Genomic DNA, 23,312 nt, shown 5'->3' on the forward strand with positions numbered 1-23,312 from the left:
ACATACTAGTTTGAGCAAGGATAACTTGGTAGCTGTCCTGTGTGCAGTCAAAGTTCAATCTAATGGACATGGAGATAGCCTAATAGAGTAGGCATACATAAAAAAAAAAAACAGTGCATCATCAGAAGTTCTTATAATGCATCTTGAACTGAAGTGATTACACATGGAGATGGAGTTTAGGTTGACACTAAAATAGCTGGAAGCCATAGTCTAAAAGGGGCTTCTTCAAAGGAAGGAGTAGTTGGGTTAGTAATCCTAAAAATGATCAACAGTTGTCAAAAGATATTACACCTACTGTGGATGGTGAATCGTGAGGGATCATAGACAGAAATCCCACCTTCCAAAACCTGAGATAGGTAAAGAATGTTTCTGACTCACAAGGGTAGAGACGGTATGCAAAGAGCTACTGTACAGACAATGGGATCATAATGTTGGACTAAAGGAAAAAGAGCTAAGAGCTACAACAACTGATAGTCCTAATGGCTTAATATTAGGAAACTGTAGCCATAGCCCATCAAATTCCTTTTTCAAGCCATCTACCATAAAACATGCTAAGAAAAAGGCTTATGCAAAATGGTTTAATAGACAGGTATTTTAAATGACATCAGAGTACTATAAGATGTTTGAGCAGTGGTAAAGGGTTGACACTGCTTTGGTGTATTCACATGTTTTTAAGAGCCTTTTATGAGAATAACCATGGATATTATAGGCGTCTTAATACTTATATCACCAGAAATAAGGGGCAAATCTTGGTTCTTATTTAAAGAATGCCAATAAAGTACTCTGCTTAATATGTAAAGAGAAGCCTATTCCAGAAAAAAGGGGGTATATGTTGGTTTAGACACCTATCATGCCAACAGGCTAGACCATAGAGCAGGAACTTATTTTACCACCAATTCTGTTTAAGTAATTAAATTCAAGGAGTACAATATCACTTACAGCATGGGAGGCTAAGCAGAGTTCACTCATTAGGTACATATACAAGAAATGGAAATTATATAATTAAAAAAAAAGTTCTGCAGTCTAAACGATTACATTAAATAATTGAACTGATGTTGTGAAAAATGCATAAATAATGCTTAAAACAGTTTTCTCATTTCCCATGTACAGAATACAGCCTAAATCCCTCATGGTTCACAGGTATAGGGTATATTCTAAGCTAATGACCACCAGAGCCTCTATAAGCCTAGCTGAGCAACCCAACCCAACTGTGTCCCTATGTATTATGGGCATTTAATAGGATGAGGTATGTTAGGAAGTTTCTAGAGGTTATTGGGGAGTATAGTAGTTTGGGCATTAGTGTTTACGTCTATCAGAGGCACAGGGGCCAGACTCAGGGTAAATTTCTGATTTCTCACCCACTGGTCAAACTTATGCTTAAATAGGATTAGGGATGGACTCTACTTCCCATGATATTCCTCTGAGATACATGTGTCTCTCACCAACATGTCTTATTTATGTCAAAATCAAAATTTAAATGATTGGATTTAGTGGTTCTGATACTGTTCATTTTGTGGCTGTACAAAAGATCCATCAGAGCTGTTTACAAGGATGCCTGTAAGCTAGGCATAGATCACCTCACAGTAACATGAAGGAGACAGAGTATAAAGCTAAGGCTTTAAGGCTATATGTGTGGGACAATGTGTTTATACCCTGGATTTTCCTGGTAAGGAACCTTTTTGGGCATTCAAACTGTTGTGATGTCTGGTCAGGTACATGGTAAAGGGGCATTATACTCAACTATGATTCTGATATGGGCCGAATAAAGTGTCATTATGACTTTCTTGTACTTGGATGCCATGCCCTTATTTGCAGGTTGTGTGATATATAATTATTTTCTTACTATCTTAGCCACATGTTGATCAAAGGTCAGATTATTGTCTACATATGTTCCCAGATCCTTGACTACTGGGTTTCTTATGGAGCAACATGTTCATGGCAGATGTGCACATGCACTGAGATTTGGGTCTATTTTATATAAGTGAAAACTCCTTTCAGCAAAAGACTCTTCACCAAATGATAACCAGCAAAATCTCTCACAAATGGCCATTTCAGCAAATTTTTTTCCTAGGGGAAAAAAATGCTTGGCCGTCATCAGGAATTTGCTCTTTTCCCCACTGTAATGCAATCTCGGAGTTGGTATATCTAGTTAGGGGATGTGGGGGGCACAGCCACCCACTTTGAAGGGTTTTAAATTTTGTCTGGTTTTAGGTTGGCCAAGCATTTTTCCCCTAGGAAAAATTCACTGAAATGACCATTCTAGGGAATTAGATTTCACTGGTTATCGTTCGGTGAACAGTAGTTCACTGAAAGGGGGTTTTGCGGACATAATATAGACCCCTGAAATTTATGTGAGGTATTTCTGATAAAAAAAAAGATGAAAGTATTTTTTCTCATAAAATAAATGATGTGCATATAAATTTTGGCTTCCAGCTTGTAGAATATTAAAAGGTATAACAGAGGTATCAGTTGCTATTTAAAGAACCATGCAGTTTTTCTAGTACTCACTGATATATGTATTAAAATAGAACCAATTGGCATTCACTGAGTAGGGACAGTTTATATAGGTTCATAGGTAGGTACTAGGCTATCTGCCCGAAGGCATTTATAAGCCTAGCCAGAATGTGTTGGCTTTCGCCGCCCCCTTAGGTTAGTTCCCTGTGCCTCTGTCCAGCAGATCCACTGAAGTGATCCCCAAGGTAAACTCTCTGTTTCCCGTCCACTCATCAATATTTCTTTTGAAGAGTGTTAGCGAGGAGCTCTGCCTGATGTAGATTGGGATCTTGTTCCAAAGCATGGGAAGTCTCTGGGACAGGAATCTATCCCTCCAGCATGTCCTATTTATTGTTGTGGTGAGGTTTAGATCCCTAGAGCGTGTGGCTCGCAGGGATAAGGTTTTCTTTAGGTGGAGTATGTCCATCAATTCTGGGTTGGACATGGCCTTGTATGTCAGGCAGAAATCACCTCTGAGTAGGCGATATACAAGCGAGTACAGCTGTAAATTCTTCAGTCGAGCTGCATAGGGCATCTGTTTGAGGCCAGTGATCCTCTTGGTGAGGTACTTCTGTGGTCTTTCCAGCTGTTGCAGAGGTGTCTTGTAAGGTATATCACAAATGGGGCGTTGTATTCTATGATGGGTCTGATGAGTGATGAGTAGAGGGATACAATGACCTCTTTTGATCTGGATGCGAACCCTTTTGTGATCAGGTGGGCCACGTAGTAGGATTTTCTAACCACTTTGGCAATGTGATTATCAAAGTTGAGATTACTATCTACTTGGGTCCCCAGATCCCTTACTATGTCTTCCGTATTTAGGGGACTACCCAGTGGGTAGTTTGTGGGTACTTTGTTTTTTCCAAAGGGGATGACTATGCACTTTTTGGCATTTAGCTTGAGGCCATGATTTTGACACCAGATATCCATCTCAGTGAGACCCTTTTGGAGGATGTCTGTGTCAGCCGCAGAGTCAATTATAGCCCCTAGTTTGCAGTCATCTGCGAACCTGGTCAGCCATAGTCCTCCTGTGCTTGCCTGTACCTCTGAGAAGTATATGCCGAACAGGAGGGGTCCTAGGACTGAGCCCTGGGGAACTCCACTTGTAACTGATTTAGAGTTGGACCTAGCTCCCGTAACTCTCACCATGTGGGTTCTGTCTGTGAGCCAGTTGGCAACCCATCTTGTGATGTAGGGGTTTATGTTCAGGCTGGTGAGCTTGTCTATAATACCAGAATGGGGAATGGTGTCGAAGGCCTTTGCAAGGTCTAGGTAGGCTGTGTGTACCACCTTTCCAGCAAACAAAGTGCTCCGCAAGGATGGCGTGCAAGGTCAAACCAACAACGTAAAACACCGACGACCAGCAAGAACGATAGTGACCACAGAGTAATGAAGATTTAATTTATTATTTCTCCAAATCCAGACCGGTTTCGGCTATTCAGTCTTTATTAATGGAAACAAAAAATTTTTTTTTGTATCCATTGATAAAGGCTGAATAGCCGAAACCGGTCTGGATTTGGAGAAATAATAAATTAAATCTTCATTACTGTGTGGTCACTATCGTTCTTGCTGGTCGTCGGTGTACCACCTTTCCCTCATCTATAGCCTTGATAACCATCTCAAAGAAGTCCACCAGGTCCAGGAAGCATGATCTGCCCTTAACAAAGCCGAACTGGGTAGGGTCCAGTGTTTGGAGGTTCCCAATGTCTCTGTTAATGAGTTCCATGATGATGTGCTCCATAGCCTTGCAGACCAAGCTAGTCAAGCTTATAGGGTGATAGTTACCGGGGTCTGTTGCGGCTCCATCTTTGTGGTGCAGAATAACCACTGCTGTGAACCACTCTATGGGTACATAGCCTGTGGAGAGGCTGGGTTTGAACAGTGTGCTTAGGTGAGGGGTTAGTTCATCTTTGAGCTCATTTAGGATGCAGCCTGGGACACCGTCCGGTTCCACTGATGCTGTGTTTTTGGCTTTGGAGAGGGCTGTTTTAACCTGAGTGTCTGTGATTTCAGGAACTCTACATTCTTCTGGTATGGTTATGGGCACTCTTGGGGGTGAAGTTTCCGCTGAACCTGTCTGCCAGGATGTTGGCGATATCGGTCGGTTCAGTGTATTTTGTGCCATTCTGCACTAACTCCGAGCAGATCTGAGCATTGCCACTTAGATTCTTGACATAGCTAAAGAATGCCTTGTGGATATCTTTGGAGTCCTTGGCAATTTTTCTTTCAAAGCTCGCCTTGGATGATTTTATGAGGGATCGTAGTTTTATGCTGATACTGATCAGGGATGTCTTCCCTTCTTGGGATTTTACTCTTTTCTGTACTAGTTTCCTCCTTCTATTGTATAGCTTGTTTATGGCAGGAGTCCACCAGACTGGTTTCCTTTTCTTGGAGGAGTGAGTCTTGGTTTTGCTTGGGTTGGCATGATCCATGCATTCTTGTAGGTGCCCGTAGAATGCATTAGTAAAGATTTTTGCAGCTTGGACAGCATTATCCTTCAGCATGGAGGCTTTGAAACTTTCCACCTCAGTCTTAAGTAACGTGAAGTATGTTTTGAAAAGTTTTTCACGGTGGTTTAGTTGTCAATTTGAATTGCAATTTTGCCCATTGTTAGTTGAACGTGGATGATCTCTAAAGCATTGTGCTGTGCCACTAACATGGAGGTGTGGGTATCCTTGATGAATATGGATACGCCCCCGCCTTTCGTATTTTGGTTTGGGTTCTGTGGCCGAAATGTGTGGTATGAGTTGTAGCCTGGTAGTGCTGGGGTGCTCTCTGGAGCCTTAAACCAGGTTTCTGTTACTGCACATATATCAAATTTCTCCATACTGAGGAGTGCCTCGAGTGCATGCATTTTGAGATTCAGATTTCTGGCACTGAGTAGCACTATCCTCAGTTTTTTGTTACTTGTGCTATTTACGGCGGTAGGTTTGTCTTTTGAGCCTTGCCTAAAAAAGGCACTATGGGGGTGGCAAGAGCCTTGGCCAGTATTCGAAAGCCTAATGGTGACAGGTGAAAGCCGTCTCTAGCAAAGCAGCGTGACTTGTCGAGCATGTCATCCCAGGCGGACAGACACTGGATCTCCTTTGAATGACACCAGAAACTTAGCCAATTGTTGAAATTGAGATTTTTTTCTTTAAACCGTGGTATCATTCTTGGTGAGGGCAGGATGCTACTCAGGGTCAGGGTCATACCGGCCTGGGCTACGTGATCAAAGAGCTCTTCCATGTCTCTTTTCATGTAGTCCAGAGATGTATGGCTCAGGTCATTCACACCAACATGGACAATGACAGAGTCATATTTGTACTTGTTCTGTAGTGACCTGAGTGCTTGTGTTATGTGGCGGATCGTGGCACCCGACAGGCAGCTAACAGTAACCTTCTCCTTATTCAGTCTAGTGAGTGGGCCGTCAGTGTGCCTGACTATAGAGTCACCTATTACTAGTATGTTGGGTATGTTATTTTGCCTTAAGGGCTGTGATTGCATGGCACACTGGTTTTGTGAAGTATGTGTTTCATGGTTTGTGTTGGGGGGTGGAGGTTGCTTGGATGTTTGCTTTGGAAGTCTCTGTTGGTTTTGCAGATTTTTATTTAGAGCCTTCGAGTATGTTTTCATGTATTTATGTGTGTTTTTTTCCATTGCTGCTTTAATGGGTTTATGAGAGACTGGTGGTGTGATCATATTCATATTCAGGTGGCTTTCTAGTACAGACACATGAATGAGAGCCAGACAGATTAATTTTATTGTGTTAACATGCCAGTTGCTACAATCATAAATTCATATTAAAATTTAAAAAATACAATTAATAACATTATGATGATACTAAAATGCTTAAAACCAATTGCACTAATTATGCTTTACTTTTCTAAAAAGTTTTCTACAGCAACCAATTAATATATATTTTTTAATTTTGCGTAACATGACATTTAGTTCCTTTGTTGTCATCATCTGTTGTACAAAACATAATTTTACATATTTCAAGTTACTCTTGTTGAATAACATTATGCCATGCAGGTCAATGATTGTGCTGAAGACAGTGGCACTAATTTCTTCATATATTCTTACAATATGTGGAACAGACCTTCCTCTTTTCCATAAAAATAAGGGAGGAGAATTTCTGAATTGTTTACCTTTTCTCCAAAAAGTACTACTACATACGTCAAATTAGTATGCCATATAAATGAATACATTTTCCTAGCTTGAAGTACATTTCTGTATGATGGATTACTCTCTTTCTATTGGTCTTGACATTTCCTCTATCTTAATTGATTGAATAGTTCCTAATTAATATGTTAAGGCTACATTTTGCTCTAGCCTAAAAAGGTTTATTTATTATTATAATTAATTTAAATAATTTCTCTTTGTGACATAATCATACTTTTTGAATGTCTTACCTTGTCATCTTCTGACTTATAGCTATAGCATTATTTTTAACATTTTTTCCTTCCCATGGAAATGTTGATTATTTAGCCATTATCTAGCCGTATGTTAACCTAATATGGCAAAAATTATTGTCTCTATTAAAGCAGAATGTTTCATTATTTCTAGCTCTTCTCTCAAATATAATTCAGTGAAGGTGGCTGGAAGACATTGCATCAGCTCGTGCAGTTTTAGTATTTGAACATCATATGGCATATAGAGAGTTGTATGACAGATTGGACACTAAAGAGGGAGAAAAGGACTTGTACCGATTGGCTAGACAGAGGGACAGAGCTGGGAAAGATGTGCAGCAGGTAAGGGTGATAAAGGACAGTGAGGGAAATGTACTCACAAGTGAGGAGAGTGTGTTGAGTAGATGGAAAGAGTACTTTGAAGGGCTGATGAATGAAGAGAATGAGAGAGAAGGTTGGATGATGTGGGGATAGTGAATCAGGAAGTGAAGCAGATTAGCAAGGAGGAAGTAAGGACAACTATGAAGAGGATGAAGAATGGAAAGGCTGTTGGTCCAGATGACATACCAGTGGAAGCATGGAGGTGCTTAGGAGAAATGGCAGTGGAATTTTTAACCAGATTGTTTAATGAAATTTTGGAAAGTCAGAGGATGCCTGAGGAGTGGAGAAAAAGTGTTTTGGTACCTATCTTTAAGAATAAGGGTGATGTGCAGAGCTGCAGTAACTACAGAGGGATATAATTGATCAGTCACAGCTTGAAGTTATGGGAAAGAGTAGTGGAAGCTAGGTTAAGAAGGGAGGTGATGATTAGTGATCAGCAGTATGGTTTCATGCCAGGAAAGAGCACTACAGATGTAATATTTGCTCTGAGAGTGTTATTGGAGAAATACAGAGAAGGTCAGAAGGAGTTGCATTGTGTCTTTGTGGACTTAGAGAAAGCATATGACAGGGTGCCTAGAGAGGAGTTGTGGTATTGTATGAGGAAGTCGGGAGTGGCAGAGAAGTATGTAAGAGTGTTACAGGATATGTACAAGGGTAGTATGACATTGGTGAGGACTGCGGTGGGAGTGACAGATACCTTTAAGGTGCAGGTGGGTTTACATCAAGGATCAGCTCTGAGCCCTTTCTTATTTGCAGTGGTGATGGATAGGTTGACAGATGAGATTAGACAGGAGGCCCCATGGACTATGATGTTTGCAGATGACATTGTGATATGTAGTGAGAGTAGGGACAAGGCTGAGGAGACCCTGGAGAGGTGGAGATATGCTTTAGAGAAGAGAGGAATGAAGGTCAGCAGGGCTAAAACAGAATATATGTGTGTAAATGAGAGGGAGGGTAGAGGAATGGTGAGGATGCAGGGAGTAGAGTTGGTAAAGGTGGATGAGTTTAAGTACTTGGGATCAACAGTTCAGAGTAATGGTGAGTGTGGATGAGAGGTGAAGAAGAGAGTACAGACAGGGTGGAATGGGTGGAGAAGAGTGTCAGGAATGATTTGTAACAGACGGGTACCAATAAGAGTGAAAGGGAAGGTCTGCAAGAGGGTAGTGAGACCAGCTATGTTATATGGGTTGGAGATGGTAGCATTGTCGAAAAGGCAGGAGTCAGAGCTGGATGTGGCAAAGTTAAAGATGTTAAGATTTCCACTGGGTTTGACTAGGATGGACAGGATTAGGAATCAGTATATTAGAGGGTCAGCTCAGGTTGGACAGTTTGGCGACAAGCAAGAGGCGCGAGATTGCAGTGGTTTGGACATGTGCTGAGGAGGGATGCTGGGTATATTGGGAAAAGGATGCTAAGGATGGAGCTGCCAGGTAAGAGGAAAAGAGGAAGGCCTAAGATGAGGTTTATGGATGTGGTGAGAGAGGACATGCAGGTGGTTGGTGTGAAAGAGCATGATGCAGAGGACAGGAAGAAATGGAAACAGATGATCCGCTGTGGCGACCCCTAACGGGAACAGCTGAAAGAAGATGATGATTTTACATCTGAAATTTCTCATCTATAATTGACCTAAGCACTGTTAATAAAGTTTTAAGTCTACAATTACCACAGAACTTGATGTCTATAATAGCCTTTAATCTATTTTTTGAATTCTTTCTTTTACATAATTTACATAGTCATCTCAGGAATTATTTGATATGAATAGCAGGCCAAGATATTCATATGCATGGCAATGTTCTATTTCATTTTGATTCATGAAAATGTTGAATACCATTACGTTTGCTTTCTTTATTTAGATTTTTAAATTTTAGTTTTCTATATTATCTTCTAAGATTTAAATCTTTCTTTTTAATATGGGAAATACTAGAGTGAACAATAATAAATCATCAGCATACCTGAAATGTAGGATTTTTTTTTCATTTCAAATTTTCATATGTTTACTTCTTATTTTAACAGTGCATCAATAATCTCACCTCTAAGCCCATGGACAAGAATGCATATTTTATTTCCGACCCTTCTGACTAGAAACCATTCAGTGTGGTCTTTGTTTGATTATTGCTATGTAAAGTCTTAATTATAGCAATCAGTTCATTTTAAAATCCCATTTCTGACATTAGCTGCCACATGTTGTATTTTTTATGCTATCAAAAACAAGTTTTGCTCTACAAAATCAAATCTGAATATGTTTTAAGTTAGAGTAAAGTACAACAAGTTCCTAATGTGTTAGCGTCCAACTAGGCATACTATAAATCTTCCACATTAATACTTTATTTCAGCTCCTCTTTCAGGTTAGATAAAATACCTTTAGTTAGGACTAGTAAAATAATGGATGCGTACATCCCAAGATTAACAGTTAGTCCTTTGCTTCATATGTCAAGGAATTTCCAATACAGGATGACTAGATCAAAATTTAGGCTTAAAATTTCTGCTCATTCCTGTACTGTCAGTATATATATTTTTAAGATATTATTTTCTGCGCCTGGCACTTTATTACTTTTTATTTAATTAATTGTTCTTCTGACCTTTTACAGGGTGAAGCTTTTACACATATGGAGTGTGCTGTATTTCAGTTGGCTTTCTACTTTTTGTTCTTTAACTTCAGACTTTTCTTCATTATATTGGAACCATTTTGCATGCATTATATACTAATCTCTAATATTTCTTCATTTATGTGCTCCTTTCGCATGTTAGCATGAAAAAGCCATGTCTTATCAAGAATGTACTGTACCCAATAGCTTTTTTTCATCTTAGATTGGAAATAGCTTTGTCATTTCTCCTTCATTCATTTTTAGTACTTTTTTTCTTTCAAATCTGAAAAACATAAGCTTTAGTTTCATCTTATTGTCTATCGTTACATGGTTTGTGTTACTGTGTTTTTTTGTGTTGATTATCAAAATAACTATTATTCAGTCTTAATTTTACCTATTAGTATGGTATTCATATTGTTTACTATGTGTCACAGGCCAGCCATCCAGCGATGTGAACCTTGGATTTAGATGGCTGTCATGGCAGAGGTGATACCCTAAACCCCCGTGCAAAAACTGGCAAAAGGGGGTGTGGGTGGATGAATTTTATTATATAATATGATTACATTTTCACTTTCACATCTCTTCCATAAAGTCTTGCAATAATGACTTACTACCTTTTGAATTTTAATTATTGCATTCTATCTGATATGTTGCTAATTGACTCCTGTTATTTAGTTGATTTACTTCCCTTATACACTTCTCTAATATCATATAATCATGTGTTTTCTTTCACTATCAAGCCTGCTGTTAATGTGAATCTCACTTCAGTACGTAAGCAGCAGTTTTTCACCTTGTACTTATTCCATAGAATTGTAATTATTTGTAAACTCTGATTCCACTTGTACGCATTTCAAATGACCAGATTACTTCACTCTGTAATCTCCAATAGCTGTATATCATACATATTAATTCTATTTGCTGCTTATAAACTATATATCAAATGGTTCTTGTATTAAGATCATCAAAATAACAAACTAGTGATCTTTCACTGTTTCATTATCCCTGCTGTACCCTATCTGATATCTCTACTGATTTCACCCAGTTGGCGCATTCATGCTATTGTAGGGGAGAGGGGGCAGAGCTGAGACTCATCTGACTCTTTTTTTTTTTTTTTTTTGCTAGGGAGTTCTATCAGTCCATTTGTTCTCCATATGATAAGAATCAGGTGGTAGGGGGAGGAACAAATTGCCAGTCCAGTCAGGTGACCTCCTATCCCCCATTACAGCAACCCCCCTCCCCGTGACAGCTTTCCAAGCTTCTCACTTCCTGCAGCCAGTGAAATGATGTGCGTCTCCCCACACACACACACACACACACACACACACACACACACACACACACACACACACACACACACACACTCACACACATTCAGCTTCTGTGCTTGCACACAAGTAATGCAACATCACAGGCTCATAGATATTGGCCACAACACCTACTACTCATGCAACATGTCACACAATTGCCTAGCCACAACCCCCCCCCCAGGATGGTCCAGCCAAATGTAGCTACTCATTCCCGTCCTCCCACATCAGCTTCGAGAGGGCTCAAACTGCTAGCTGAACTCAGGTTGCCTGTGCTGTAATCTGGTCTGCATCCTTCTATCTCATAGAATTGACCGATCTTTCAGTGCTTTTTTTAATTAATCTCTCTTTCAGTGCTTTTTTTAATTAATCTCTCCAAATTATAACACAGTTCTCATTCGACCATCCTATTTTTTTCAATAGCAGGATCTATATATTTAAGAAATAATAACTTTCCTTTTCAAGGATTATGTCAAGAAAGATGTATTTATTCATTTTGAGCCACTTCAGAAACTATGTTTGATTCAATTTTAATGTAAATGACTATGCCATAGATTGGTCTCCCAAATACCTCCTGTCTTCTAGCTGAAACTGTCACTTTCATAACCTTATGAGAGCCAGGCAGATCCTCTTCAGTTATGCTTACTGGAAATTAATTTAAATCAAAATTCAATTAAACCGAATTGCATCACTGTCAGCTTATTTTGCAAAACAGCAAAATTCCATGACACAGTTTTCCCTGTCCTCATCTGGACTATTTTTACTGAAAGTCAGCTGTATAAAGGACTGCTTGCCCCAAAACATGCTACATATTCTGGCTTTGCCAAATTTACTGTGATTTTTTTATTAACTTTGTTTTCACATTTCTTGAGTACCACAAATCAAAATTATTAGATCTATGTTTTCTCAATGGAGAGCAGGTCTTAGAGATTTATCCCTTTTTGAGAAATGATGACAATTCAGAAACTGAAGACATTCTTTAACATCCATTGAGTTTCTTTTGTTTACCTTGGAACAGTGTCCAGGAGCATCTGGGTCAATCCTCCCATCCTGTTGATATCATAGAAGAACTTATTCTTGTGTTCTTGTTGATCTAAACATAGACTATAATTCTTAATGTTATTTACTTGTTTCTACCTGTGATGAATCACTTGAAAGTAAATGTCAGTTATGTGTGATTAGAACAAGACCCTTAAATAAATATTATTTAATATCAGTGGGTTTAATCATAGGTTTTATGTTAAACGTGCATTTCAAACCAGAAATATGATGTGTTTTTAATTTGTATGAACACAACGATACACACAGGTTTAACAGGGTCACTTCACTCTGCTCCTGAGTTGAATTATTGACATCTGTGTCTCAAATACCTAACAGCTTGGTTATTATGAGAAACCTGATCATAATCCTCTGGATATATGTATTTTTATATAAACATATACTGAACTCTGTGTAAATGCTGAGTTTAAAAGAATTATGTAATAACGATGTCAGCACAGTTTATTCTGTTTTTTAAAGCTTCGAACATTAATTAATAGTGAGAGCCAGTAATGTCTAACATTTTCTATCAGTGAATTTAATTTAAGGTGTTTGAACTGGTTCTATTTTTTTTATTTTTGTTGGTTGTGGCATAGCGCACTAGTGTAGTGATAATGACTGCTGTCTGTCAGCACTAGCATCTCCAGCTCAGCCCTGTTTTTATATAGGGGTGCTTGCTGCACGAAGTCTGCACATCCTCATTGTGGCTACATGGGTTTCACTAGGAATTCTGGTTTGCTCCCATATCCCAAAAGACATGCAGTGGGTGAATTAGGTGGGGTGGGGTGGTGTGTGTGTGTGTATGTGTGTGTGTGTGTGTGTGTGTGTGTGTGTGTGTGTGTGTCTTGTGTGTGTGTATTCTTCTGTCAAGTGACTGTGGGCTAGCATCCCTTCCAGGATTAGTTTCTATAATTTGCACCCAGTTAGTGCTGGGAATGGCACCATATACCCCTTGACCTGAATAAAACAGCTAACCAGTAAATGGGTGGAATAGCAGGCAAGGTAGTCTGCTTTGTGAACACATAATAGGAAAATAGCTTAGACATCCTTCCCTGACATCTACAGGACAAACATTTTGATATTTTATTACTGTTAATTCTGTGTAGTAATAATTGCTGTGTTGTTTTGGATTATTTACAATTTTTAGTCTTTCTAAATATTTAGCATTGTATATTTTGTGGTATTAGTCATGCTAATATGTAAAGATTTCTTAGAGGTATAAAATCATTGGTGTGCAACACTGAACATTCCATTTCAGTCTTATCATATGTGGAAGTGTACGCCTTTCACTATGCAAAATCTGAACACTATAAAAGGATTCTTCTACTTTCAAAATGTGATATTTTACTATAATGTGCTCACGTTTAAATCTGCTGTTGCAGGGAAACACCGGCTGCTGGGGCGCTGTTTTATAGTTGCAACTCTGGAATCAACTGCAGTATTTTCACTACCTCTTGATGGTTTGAAGGATGATGTCACTTCATCTGTTTTATCTGCAAAACACAAACAGCAACGTCTATCTATCAGTATCTTAATGATTATGCTTCATTTTCCGTTAAATAACCAGACCTCCGTGATGCGGTTTACTTTCCAGTGTGCACAATGCACTGCTCTTGCATCGTATGCCATGCAAGCAAATAATAAAACTTTCATGTTTGTCTGCTTTGAAACACGTGCATTACTTTAAGCTTGCATGCATTAAATGTTTACTTAGTTTGACTTGAAAAACAATCCTCTTCTTCAAACACTCATAATGTGCAGGATGAGTATCTATATTAAAATGGAAGAAAGTTTAGAAATAACACAGTTTTATGAAGCAGGGCTTAACCGTTATATTATGTCTGTATTTTCACCAGAATTTCAAATGTATCTAGAAAATATTTAGAATATTCCTGCCGTAATAACATAACAACAAATGAAATTTTAAATGATGCTTTCTGAAAGTCTTAAAAATATTTTACACACTGCTATATTCAATTTACTTGGAATATTGATTGCTGCATCAATCATCAGCTTTCAAACATTTCAACCTGAAATAAATGTAAAAGGAAGTTAAGGATCAGTGTTATGTTTGCTATCTACTGCCTCCATTTATTGGAGACATCAGTCAACAGCAAAACAAAAATGCACCATGCAGAATGTTTTGAACCCATACTTCTTTTTTTACATGCTCAGACCAGTATTATTAAATTGAACTGCTCAGTTTCTAAATATAGTTTATTCCTATTTCTCTCAATTACTTGGCAGAAGGGAGAAATGTAAGTTAGTTGACTGTGCCATCCCTAAGTCAATAAATAAATTATTTCAGGGCTTCAGTTAATGTCTTATCTGGAACTATCAGGATTATTAATGTTCTGAAATAGACCTAGAGTACTCTAATATTGGTGCACTCAAAGGTTTGTAGTTTTACAGTGTGCATTATGTGGTGATAGGTTAATGATACCATAATGTAAGACTGCACATGGCACATTGCATTGTTAACAGTGGCAGTGATCTGGATCATAAAGTACTGCAAAACCAACATTTGACTTCAAAGCATCATATATGCAGCTGCATACAGAGAGAGTAAGGGGGTATGTATATATATATATATATATATATATATATATATATATATATGTATGTATGTATATATATGTATGTATATATATACACCCCGCGACATCTTTGCAAACATCATCTATAATTAGAAAAAAATGCCAGCACAAAAAATAGTCAAACTCAGAAGGCACCTTTCACGCAGAACTGAATGAACCCAGAAACAAACTATGATATGTAGGCAAAAAAAAACCCCAAAACAAAACAAGACAAAAAAACACCAATCTATGCTGACAACATTGAAAATGTGTCACTGCAATATACAGAAATAGAGGATACAAAACACATTCAGGGTATGTAAAACAATCTAGATCATAGTTATCACTTGGCAACTGTATGAAACATTACCATTTGTTCATTAAAAAAGCAGGGCAGATTGAAATGGGGATACTAAACAACAGACTAAATATGTAGATTTTAAACATGCACTACATATTACATACATATGGCACTCTTGAAAGTTATGAGTCATTTCACTTGTCTTCCATTATATTATTTAATGGCACCACACAACTGAATGAAAAAAATGTAACACAAAAAGCAAACTCTTCTTTAATGAATCATAAAGACTACAAAATCTTATTTCTAGTGTCTTGGCTCAACAGCCTTCAAAGGAACTGATGTCTAAAACAATATATCCTGCATTTATACAAAATAAAACCCAACTAAAATGTAATTACATCAAATATAGTTAATGAATTAAATATCTCCAATCAACTTCCCTATTAAACCCTTTGTGTACCAAAGTAACATACGTCAGAGTTTTTTTTTGTTTGATTCAGTGCTTCTCAGCAGAGGTATAGCCAGGATTTTCAAATCTGTATTCACAGCTGCCATCTGCTACCCCCCCCACACAAGGCACACCCACATCAACATGTCGATCTCTGCCAAAATCCCTTCACAATGCTGCTCTCCTCCACCCCTGGCAGGATGGTAATCATTTCTATAATGAAGCAAAATAAAAAACAAACTTGAACATTTCAGAACAAGTGTAGATTCCCATTTATATTATGACTGAATTTACAACAGTGGAACTATACCCTGATGACTACTCATGAGGGCATTTTAACTCAGCATTGCAAGCACATAAGTGGTCATGTGACTGAATTTTTGCAGTAGTGTTGATATGTGAGAAGCTAAGGTGTTGCCCTAAAATCGTCTCTGTACCACATCAAGGTTGCCTGTGACAGAGAGGACCTTTGACACAACACACTCATGCCATAAAATTATACCAGGCAATGACGAACCCCCAGCACTTTACCCAAGTACTTCAAAGTATGAGCAAGCATCACAGAGTTGAGCCAGGCAAGTAACCATCAAAGGTTATATGCAAAACAAACACCAAACCCCTACAGGTACATGCAGTTTGCCCAATAAATCATGACAAATATAATTACCAGTGACAGAAAACTGCACCTAATGCTCAGTGTGACATAAACATGTTGAATACAGGAGGACAACCTGAGCAAAATTGTTTATTTTGGTTACTTTACATGTACACATAAATATGTAGTAAACAGTTATTTCCAGTTAGGCATGAATGACAAATGTGTTTATTTTGTCTATCTATCTATCTATCTATCTATCTATCTATCTATCTATCTATCTATCTATCTATCGACCAGTTTTAGTCCTTCCAGAACAGTGGCTTCTTTTTAGGAGAGACCCAAGATAGTATTTATACTAACTAATGAAAATTTGGCCAGTGCACTGGTGAACATCCCCTACTTTAACTTAAACAGAGTCTCCCCACTGTTCCTTGACACAAATTCTCTAAACAGCTGCACTAAGTGTATTACTTAAAATCACATTTCCAAGAAGAGAAAAAAAGAGCATTTTCATGAACAATTACTTAACCATCAAAGGACTAATCTGTACGAATGCTTGCTCAGTGAATTCTCCGAACCCCAACTTCAGTGCCACTAAATTCTCCATCACCAGACCCACTCTCTCCCAAACTCTTTACATTGTTCTGCTACTGGCATTGAAAACATAACCAATAAAATTCCCAGTGACAAACCACCAGGCTGTTATGACCTTCACCTGTGGTTCATACAGTCCTGTGCAAAACTATTTTATTCCCTCTATTTCTGCCACAGTTTAACAGATTCCAAAAACAACCCTTAGACTTGCTCAGATTTTACAAACACTTCAATATTCTAATATTTAGTAAAGTGCTAGAAAAATTAGCCTGTGATTGACACCTAAAGTTTTGCTGACCAAGAATGCCTATCCCCAACCAACATGGATTTTGGGCCAAAACGAGCAGAAGAAGAGCTATCCAGACAATAACTGATGACATTCTAGTGGGTACAGGCAAACAGCAAATCACAGTAGAAATATTATTAAACACTATACCAAAGCAGTCAACATAGTAGGTCATCCACTCATTCCAACCCATGGTATGTACACCCAAGCTTCCCAGTAGGTCATCTTGCTTTCCTCCCACAGTTTCAGGTATAAAATAGGCTCCTCTTCCACAACCAAAACTCCCTACTCAAAGGTGCTCCTCGGGTTTTCATTCAGTCACCCCTGAATTTCTTCATTTATAGCAACAGACTGCAATCAGACCCCTCATATCTCCATGCAAACAACACTGTCATCTACAGATTTCATCCATCTCATCACATTAACATAAAACTTCAAAAAGATTTCCTTTCTCTTTTCAAATAGCTAAACTAAAGAAAACTACTACTTATCCAAATACCACAAAATGTATGCTGCTTGGGACCTCACAATAACTCTAATCATCAGTTTCTGACTTCATAATTCTTGAAAAAAATCATAATTTCCTTGAAATAAATATCTTTTTGAAATACATGGGACTCTGGTTGAATCAAGACTAATGTTAGAACTTCACATTCACAAAGCCAGAGCAAAAAATACAGCAAGCCCTTTTGTGAGCTTGGATGACCTTACATTTTATAATTCCATTGTATAGAAAAGCCATAGGGGAAAGACATTCTTAGTGGCCCAGCTTGAATAAGCTGTCCCATTAATCACCTCAAACTCAAAGAAAACCTTAACCCAATACAAAGAACTTTAAATAAAATATACCATCTAGTGTCAAGAACAGAACACCATTGTTCACTCCTGAAGAAAACAAACTGGATACCAACCCAATAAAGAGAAGGTCTACTACCATGCACCCTTTTATTCAAACTGCTAAACCTAAACTCCTTCTCTTACCTAACAGGAAGATTCACAATCAGAAAAAGAAATCTCAGCCGTATCACACCCACTCTCTCTACACCACTTTTACCTCTAGGAAATGCATAAGCCATAGCTACTACATATTAGGCCCCACATTTTGGGAAACCATACCATCAGCTATAAGAACTCAACTACTCTACTGCAATTCAGGAAAGCAGTCAAACATTACCTCACTTAATTAGCATAATGCTACTGCTTTCCAAACATGACCGACCTTAAACTATATAACAAATTACAGCTGCTATCTAATTTCCTCAACAATTCTTATGCTATCATTTGCCAGTGTTTGTTTGATCATCTAAACATGTCCCATGTACAGACTATCCCAATTTCTTCATCCAACTGTTCCCAACTTCTCACCATACCCCCTTCTCACTCATATCTCTCTGCTCTTCTCACCCTAACAACTTATCAACATTTCAATTTTTTAATAACTAATTCAGCAAGTGCTTCTCACTTTTAACTGACTCCTTCCTTCTTTGTCTTCCTCCATCTTATTTCCCACAATTAACAGTTAAGACCATATCCTTTTTCAACCTCCACTTCAAACCTGTTCTTTCTTCCCTTAATCTCATGCAACTCCTTTTAGACTGTATTCATACACAGCCTCTAATACAAACGCATGCTTGTATTATAATTTTTCCTTATCACTGTACTCGTTTTAATGTTGGTATACTTGCGCTTTGTGAAAATAGTTTTGCACCATCTCAGCTTATAAAATTTAATTGTGAATTCTCCTTTTATTATTCTTTTGTTTTATCACCTGGGTCGAGCATGAAATAGATCCACATGGATCAGTGCTCTACCTTTATCAACAAGTCTATTAAACAAACATACATTCTGAAAAAAACAAAGGAAATACATTTTGAGTATACAGTGAGAAATGAAAGCTTTGACCTATACACACATGTGCACACACACACACTCTCCCATACACACACACACACACACACACACACACACACACACACACACACACACACACACACACACACACACACACACACACAAACACACTCTGATAACAAACAGGAGCTATTATTTCACAATTTTGCTATATACAGCCTATAGTAGTATTCCATAAAAACACCCCCACAACACAAAGGCTTTGCCCACAACCCCCTTAATTATATATACTAACTCCACAGTCACACAAGTGCAACAAAAGGGCAATCAGTTCCAATAATGAAAAACATTCATGTAAAATGGTTGACCAAAGCAGTTGGCCATTGACAACACAAAAGCAACTGTAACTGTATATACATCTATATAAACACACACACACACACACACACACACACACACACACACACACACACACACGCGCACACACACACACACACACACACACACACACACACACACACACACACACACACCTATACTGCACTGCTGCCAACCTGGCTGTTACAATTTAATGGAGTAACTGTGCATAAGAGAGCACAGAAAGTACTAAAACATATTACCTTCCAACTTGTGAAGAAAGAAAGAAAGAAATGTCTGTGACACTTTCACGTTTTTAAATTCTTGCTAAGTTACATTGCTTAATTTTTCTTGGAGTAAATCTCCAACAATGAAATGTATAGTCAGTCAAGATGAAGAGAACAGTGGAAATTACTGAAGAAAGGCACCAGCCAGCTAGAAAAGTTAGCAGTAGTACTTATACAGTCCAGAATCTGAGAGTAGTAAAAAAAAAAAAAAAAAAAAAAACAAGAGCAAGTTAACACCACCAGTCAGTTCAGAATTTCTGTTTCTGTTTATGCTGAACTGCTGAATACATTAGAAACTGTGAGTCTGCTGCCATAAAAAGCCACAATCACCTCCCCCTCACTGCCAGTGCAATTTTTTTGTTGACGTCATCAGTGGGACTCATCGTCCACTTACAGAACTCACACTACCTGGTAAAGAACTATGGAAAGGCCATATCAGAGAACCATGAGGTCAGTCTCAGTTTTGTGACTTGCCCACCTTTTGAAGTGCATTAATTGGCCAGTTATCACCTTCCAGACTGAATGCTTTCTTTTGTTTCTCACAGTCTAAGTCCCGATGTGCTGCAAATAGCTTTGCGACACAGCCTTAATCACAGCATTTTTGTACTATGGAACTCCTCCATTCTAGTTTTACTTTAGAGTTTGGCTTAGGTTTCTCCCTGGGTCCTAGGGCAAGTCTTCTACCCTCCCAGTCACAAAACTGTAGTGAAGTGCATACAGTGAGTACGCTTCCCAACATCCTTACTCCTCAGTTTATTTAACTTTTATTTGAATGTAAACAGCAGCCAAAGGAAGACCCACATTGTTTTCATGCAACTTAGTAAAACATTCATCTATGGCTGTACTTAATTTGCTCTCCCTTATATGTCTAAGGTGTTCTTTCATTCTATCACTAACTTACCTTTTTATTTCTCCAATACAGAACAATCTACATTGATAAGACATGTATATAATCTATGTTTTACAACAAGAAAACATTTCATTAGAAGTATAAACAAAACTATTGATTCTTGGAAAGTAGTTCACCATATTGCTATAAACAGACCAATTTCAACATGTGAAAGCACCACTATTAATGACAGGCATTTGACTATACATTACAATTGCATTATGTACTACCATATCAAACAGCTTCCTGCCTCTTGTATAAAAAACACACTTAGCACAGAAAATACAAGCCTAGGCTTCTCAGCATTATTTTAAATAACAGACCAATTCATCTTAATCAAATTAATTGTATCATCAGAAAAAGTTTTAAATTCAGTAACAAAACATACTTAATGTTTTGTCTTTCCAGTATCATGAGTCACAATAAAGTATGTTTTCTACAAGAAACATTCCTAACACTACAACCCAAAGCTTATTGTTCAGCAAGATTTTTTAACTTTATTGTAGGTAGTCTATATACTATACTCATTATATTGGCATTTAGTAAAAACATCCATAATATTTTGCATTTCTAGAAATAAAATCTTGTCAATGGCTACATAAAGACCTAGCTCTAACATTTCACCATAAGGCAACAAATAAATTATATGTGTAGGTTGAAAACTAGCATTTACGTAGTCTGATATATCCAAAGGTTTACGATACAATTTAGTATGTACTGTACCATCAAGCTCCAAAAATGTAATATCTAAAAAATTAGTTGACTGAATTATTACCAACAAATGTCATATTATTATTATTTAGACCTGTGATGAATAGATCAAATAGTTCTTTACCCCTTTACATAAAAAAACAAATATATTTATATTTAATAATAATTTTGATGAAATGTAGTATTATAATTTAGTATTATAAATAAAATAATAACATTTATCTCAGACAAGCACATAAATAAATTAGCATAAGTAGGGCAGATGATGCACCCACTGACATACCAACTAACTGTTTAAAAAGGGTCTATATCACAGCAAAGGATGTTAACCGAACGCCTTACAAATCGAAAATGACCTTCATTGAGGTGTGTTTTGTGAGATTGCGGTGAAGTGAAGATTGGAAAATTTGCCCTTTTCTCAGTGTAGTGTGATCTTGGAGGTGGTATATATAATTAGCAGAGGGTGTGGGGGTGGATGAATAGCATTTTTGATTTTTAAGCCATTCTGTTAACATCTTTTTGATGCCGTGATATAGACCTGTTTAAAAATTATATCATCAAACATAAAAAAAATATCATGCAAACAAAATTCAATTAGTTCTGTGACATACATATATTTAAGACAATCTTCAGAAAAATAGTGTGAACTCCATCCATATGTAGTATACTGGTATATAAGCTCTGTTCATCAAGAGCTAAGTGAATCCTTTATATATGAAGTCAATTTAAGGACATATGGCAACAAAAAAATGATTTATTACCCTAGCTACATTATGTTTGTAAGTTATACATATGCCTGCTTTCTGAGAGTAGGAGATTATCACTCAAGTCTGGAGGAAAGGATTGCTAGCGACCGAATGAAAGTACAGAAAATATATAGTTAGTTGAAGGGAATGAATACCCGTTTGCAGTTTAGCTGATGGGTGAGCTAGGATGGTCCTCAGAGGATACAATGGGAGCAGTACTCCCAACGCATGTGACAATACTAACAGAAGCTGTACTTCTCAAGGCTAGAACATTATTTGGCTCACTTTATGACCCTCATCATCAGAGATACAAAGACGGGGGGTTGTAAAATTGTATAGAGGCCTTCATTTCTGGGGATCATCCCTGAGACATTTCTTTAGTGAAGGGATTGGAGAAAGGAAAGGAACCTGTTGCATTTATTATTTGTTGGGAAAGCACAGAGGTCACAATATGACTTGCCCTAGAAATGAAGAAACCTTCCACACCACTGAAGAGATGAGGCATTGTCAGACAGCAGCTGAACCTGTATACAGGTGAAATGTCTTCCCCTGGGATGTTGTAGGTTACTGGAAAGAAAATTAATGAATGGATAGTCCCCTTCCCAAAACATTATGGCTTTTTAGTAGAAGGGTTATTAATGGGATCTCCTTTGCCTGCTGATGTTATCATAACACAACCACATTGTCTGATCAGTTGGCTATGACATACCAGGTCCTGAAAAAGACAAATGGCAGAAAAAATGTCCTCATGTCTATTATGCTGATGTGCAGACTTGCCTTTGTAGAGATCCAGATACTTCGGGCAATTTGCACCTTGTAATGTCACTCCATCCTAGGGTTAACACATACATTATGATTGCTGCCAAAGAACTGATATCTGGAATAAGCAACCCTCCATAAGGTTGGCCTGACACATTACCATTGCAGAAGATTTTTCTAAGTATCAAATTTCCTAACAGATAGGACATGGGGTCTGACAAATGAGACCACTGGATTCTTAGGGTCTACTGTAATACCCCTTATAATGTAATACACCTTGCATGTAGTACCATTGGAATGACAGCTTTTATGATAGCCCTTGTCCTTTGACAAAGATAACCAAATGACCTGTTGATTCCAATGCACAGAAACTTTGCTTTAGAAATATTGAATTATCCCTGTAGGAAAACAAGTCCTGGATGCTATGTTGTGAGGTGGTGGGGTGATTTTAATTGAGACAACAAAAGGTTCATGTTTATTTACAAGAATGAAACAATTTTAGTAGAGCCTCCTGAGTAAAAAACAGATTCTGAAGACAAAGAATATTTAGGAGTCAGTCATCAAAGTATAGGAAAAGCCTCGGTCCATCCCCATTTGGCTGGCTGCCATGACAGATGTACATTTGTGGTTATCATGGAAGATGAATTAAGACTTAACTGATAAACTGTGAACTGCTCATACAATGACTGTTACCCAGAAGTGAGGAATTGTCTT

At 37.8% G+C, this 23,312-nt stretch overlaps 1 protein-coding gene across 1 annotated transcript in view; it reads right to left on the bottom strand.

Moving 5' to 3' along the window:
• Window positions 1–23,312, bottom strand: part of SHANK2 (SH3 and multiple ankyrin repeat domains 2) — a gene marked incomplete at its 5' end in the record, with an annotated part of 750,291 nt that overhangs the window by 401,465 nt on the left and 325,514 nt on the right. The window contains one exon of the mRNA XM_044082082.1: window positions 13,555–13,685. Within this exon, the coding sequence (XP_043938017.1) occupies window positions 13,555–13,685 (131 nt within the window). The remainder of the gene's footprint in view (window positions 1–13,554; window positions 13,686–23,312) is intronic.

This window comes from Protopterus annectens, chromosome 9.part0, assembly GCF_019279795.1.
Source record: "Protopterus annectens isolate FY-2018-M chromosome 9.part0, PAN1.0, whole genome shotgun sequence".
NCBI lineage: Eukaryota > Metazoa > Chordata > Ceratodontiformes > Protopteridae > Protopterus > Protopterus annectens.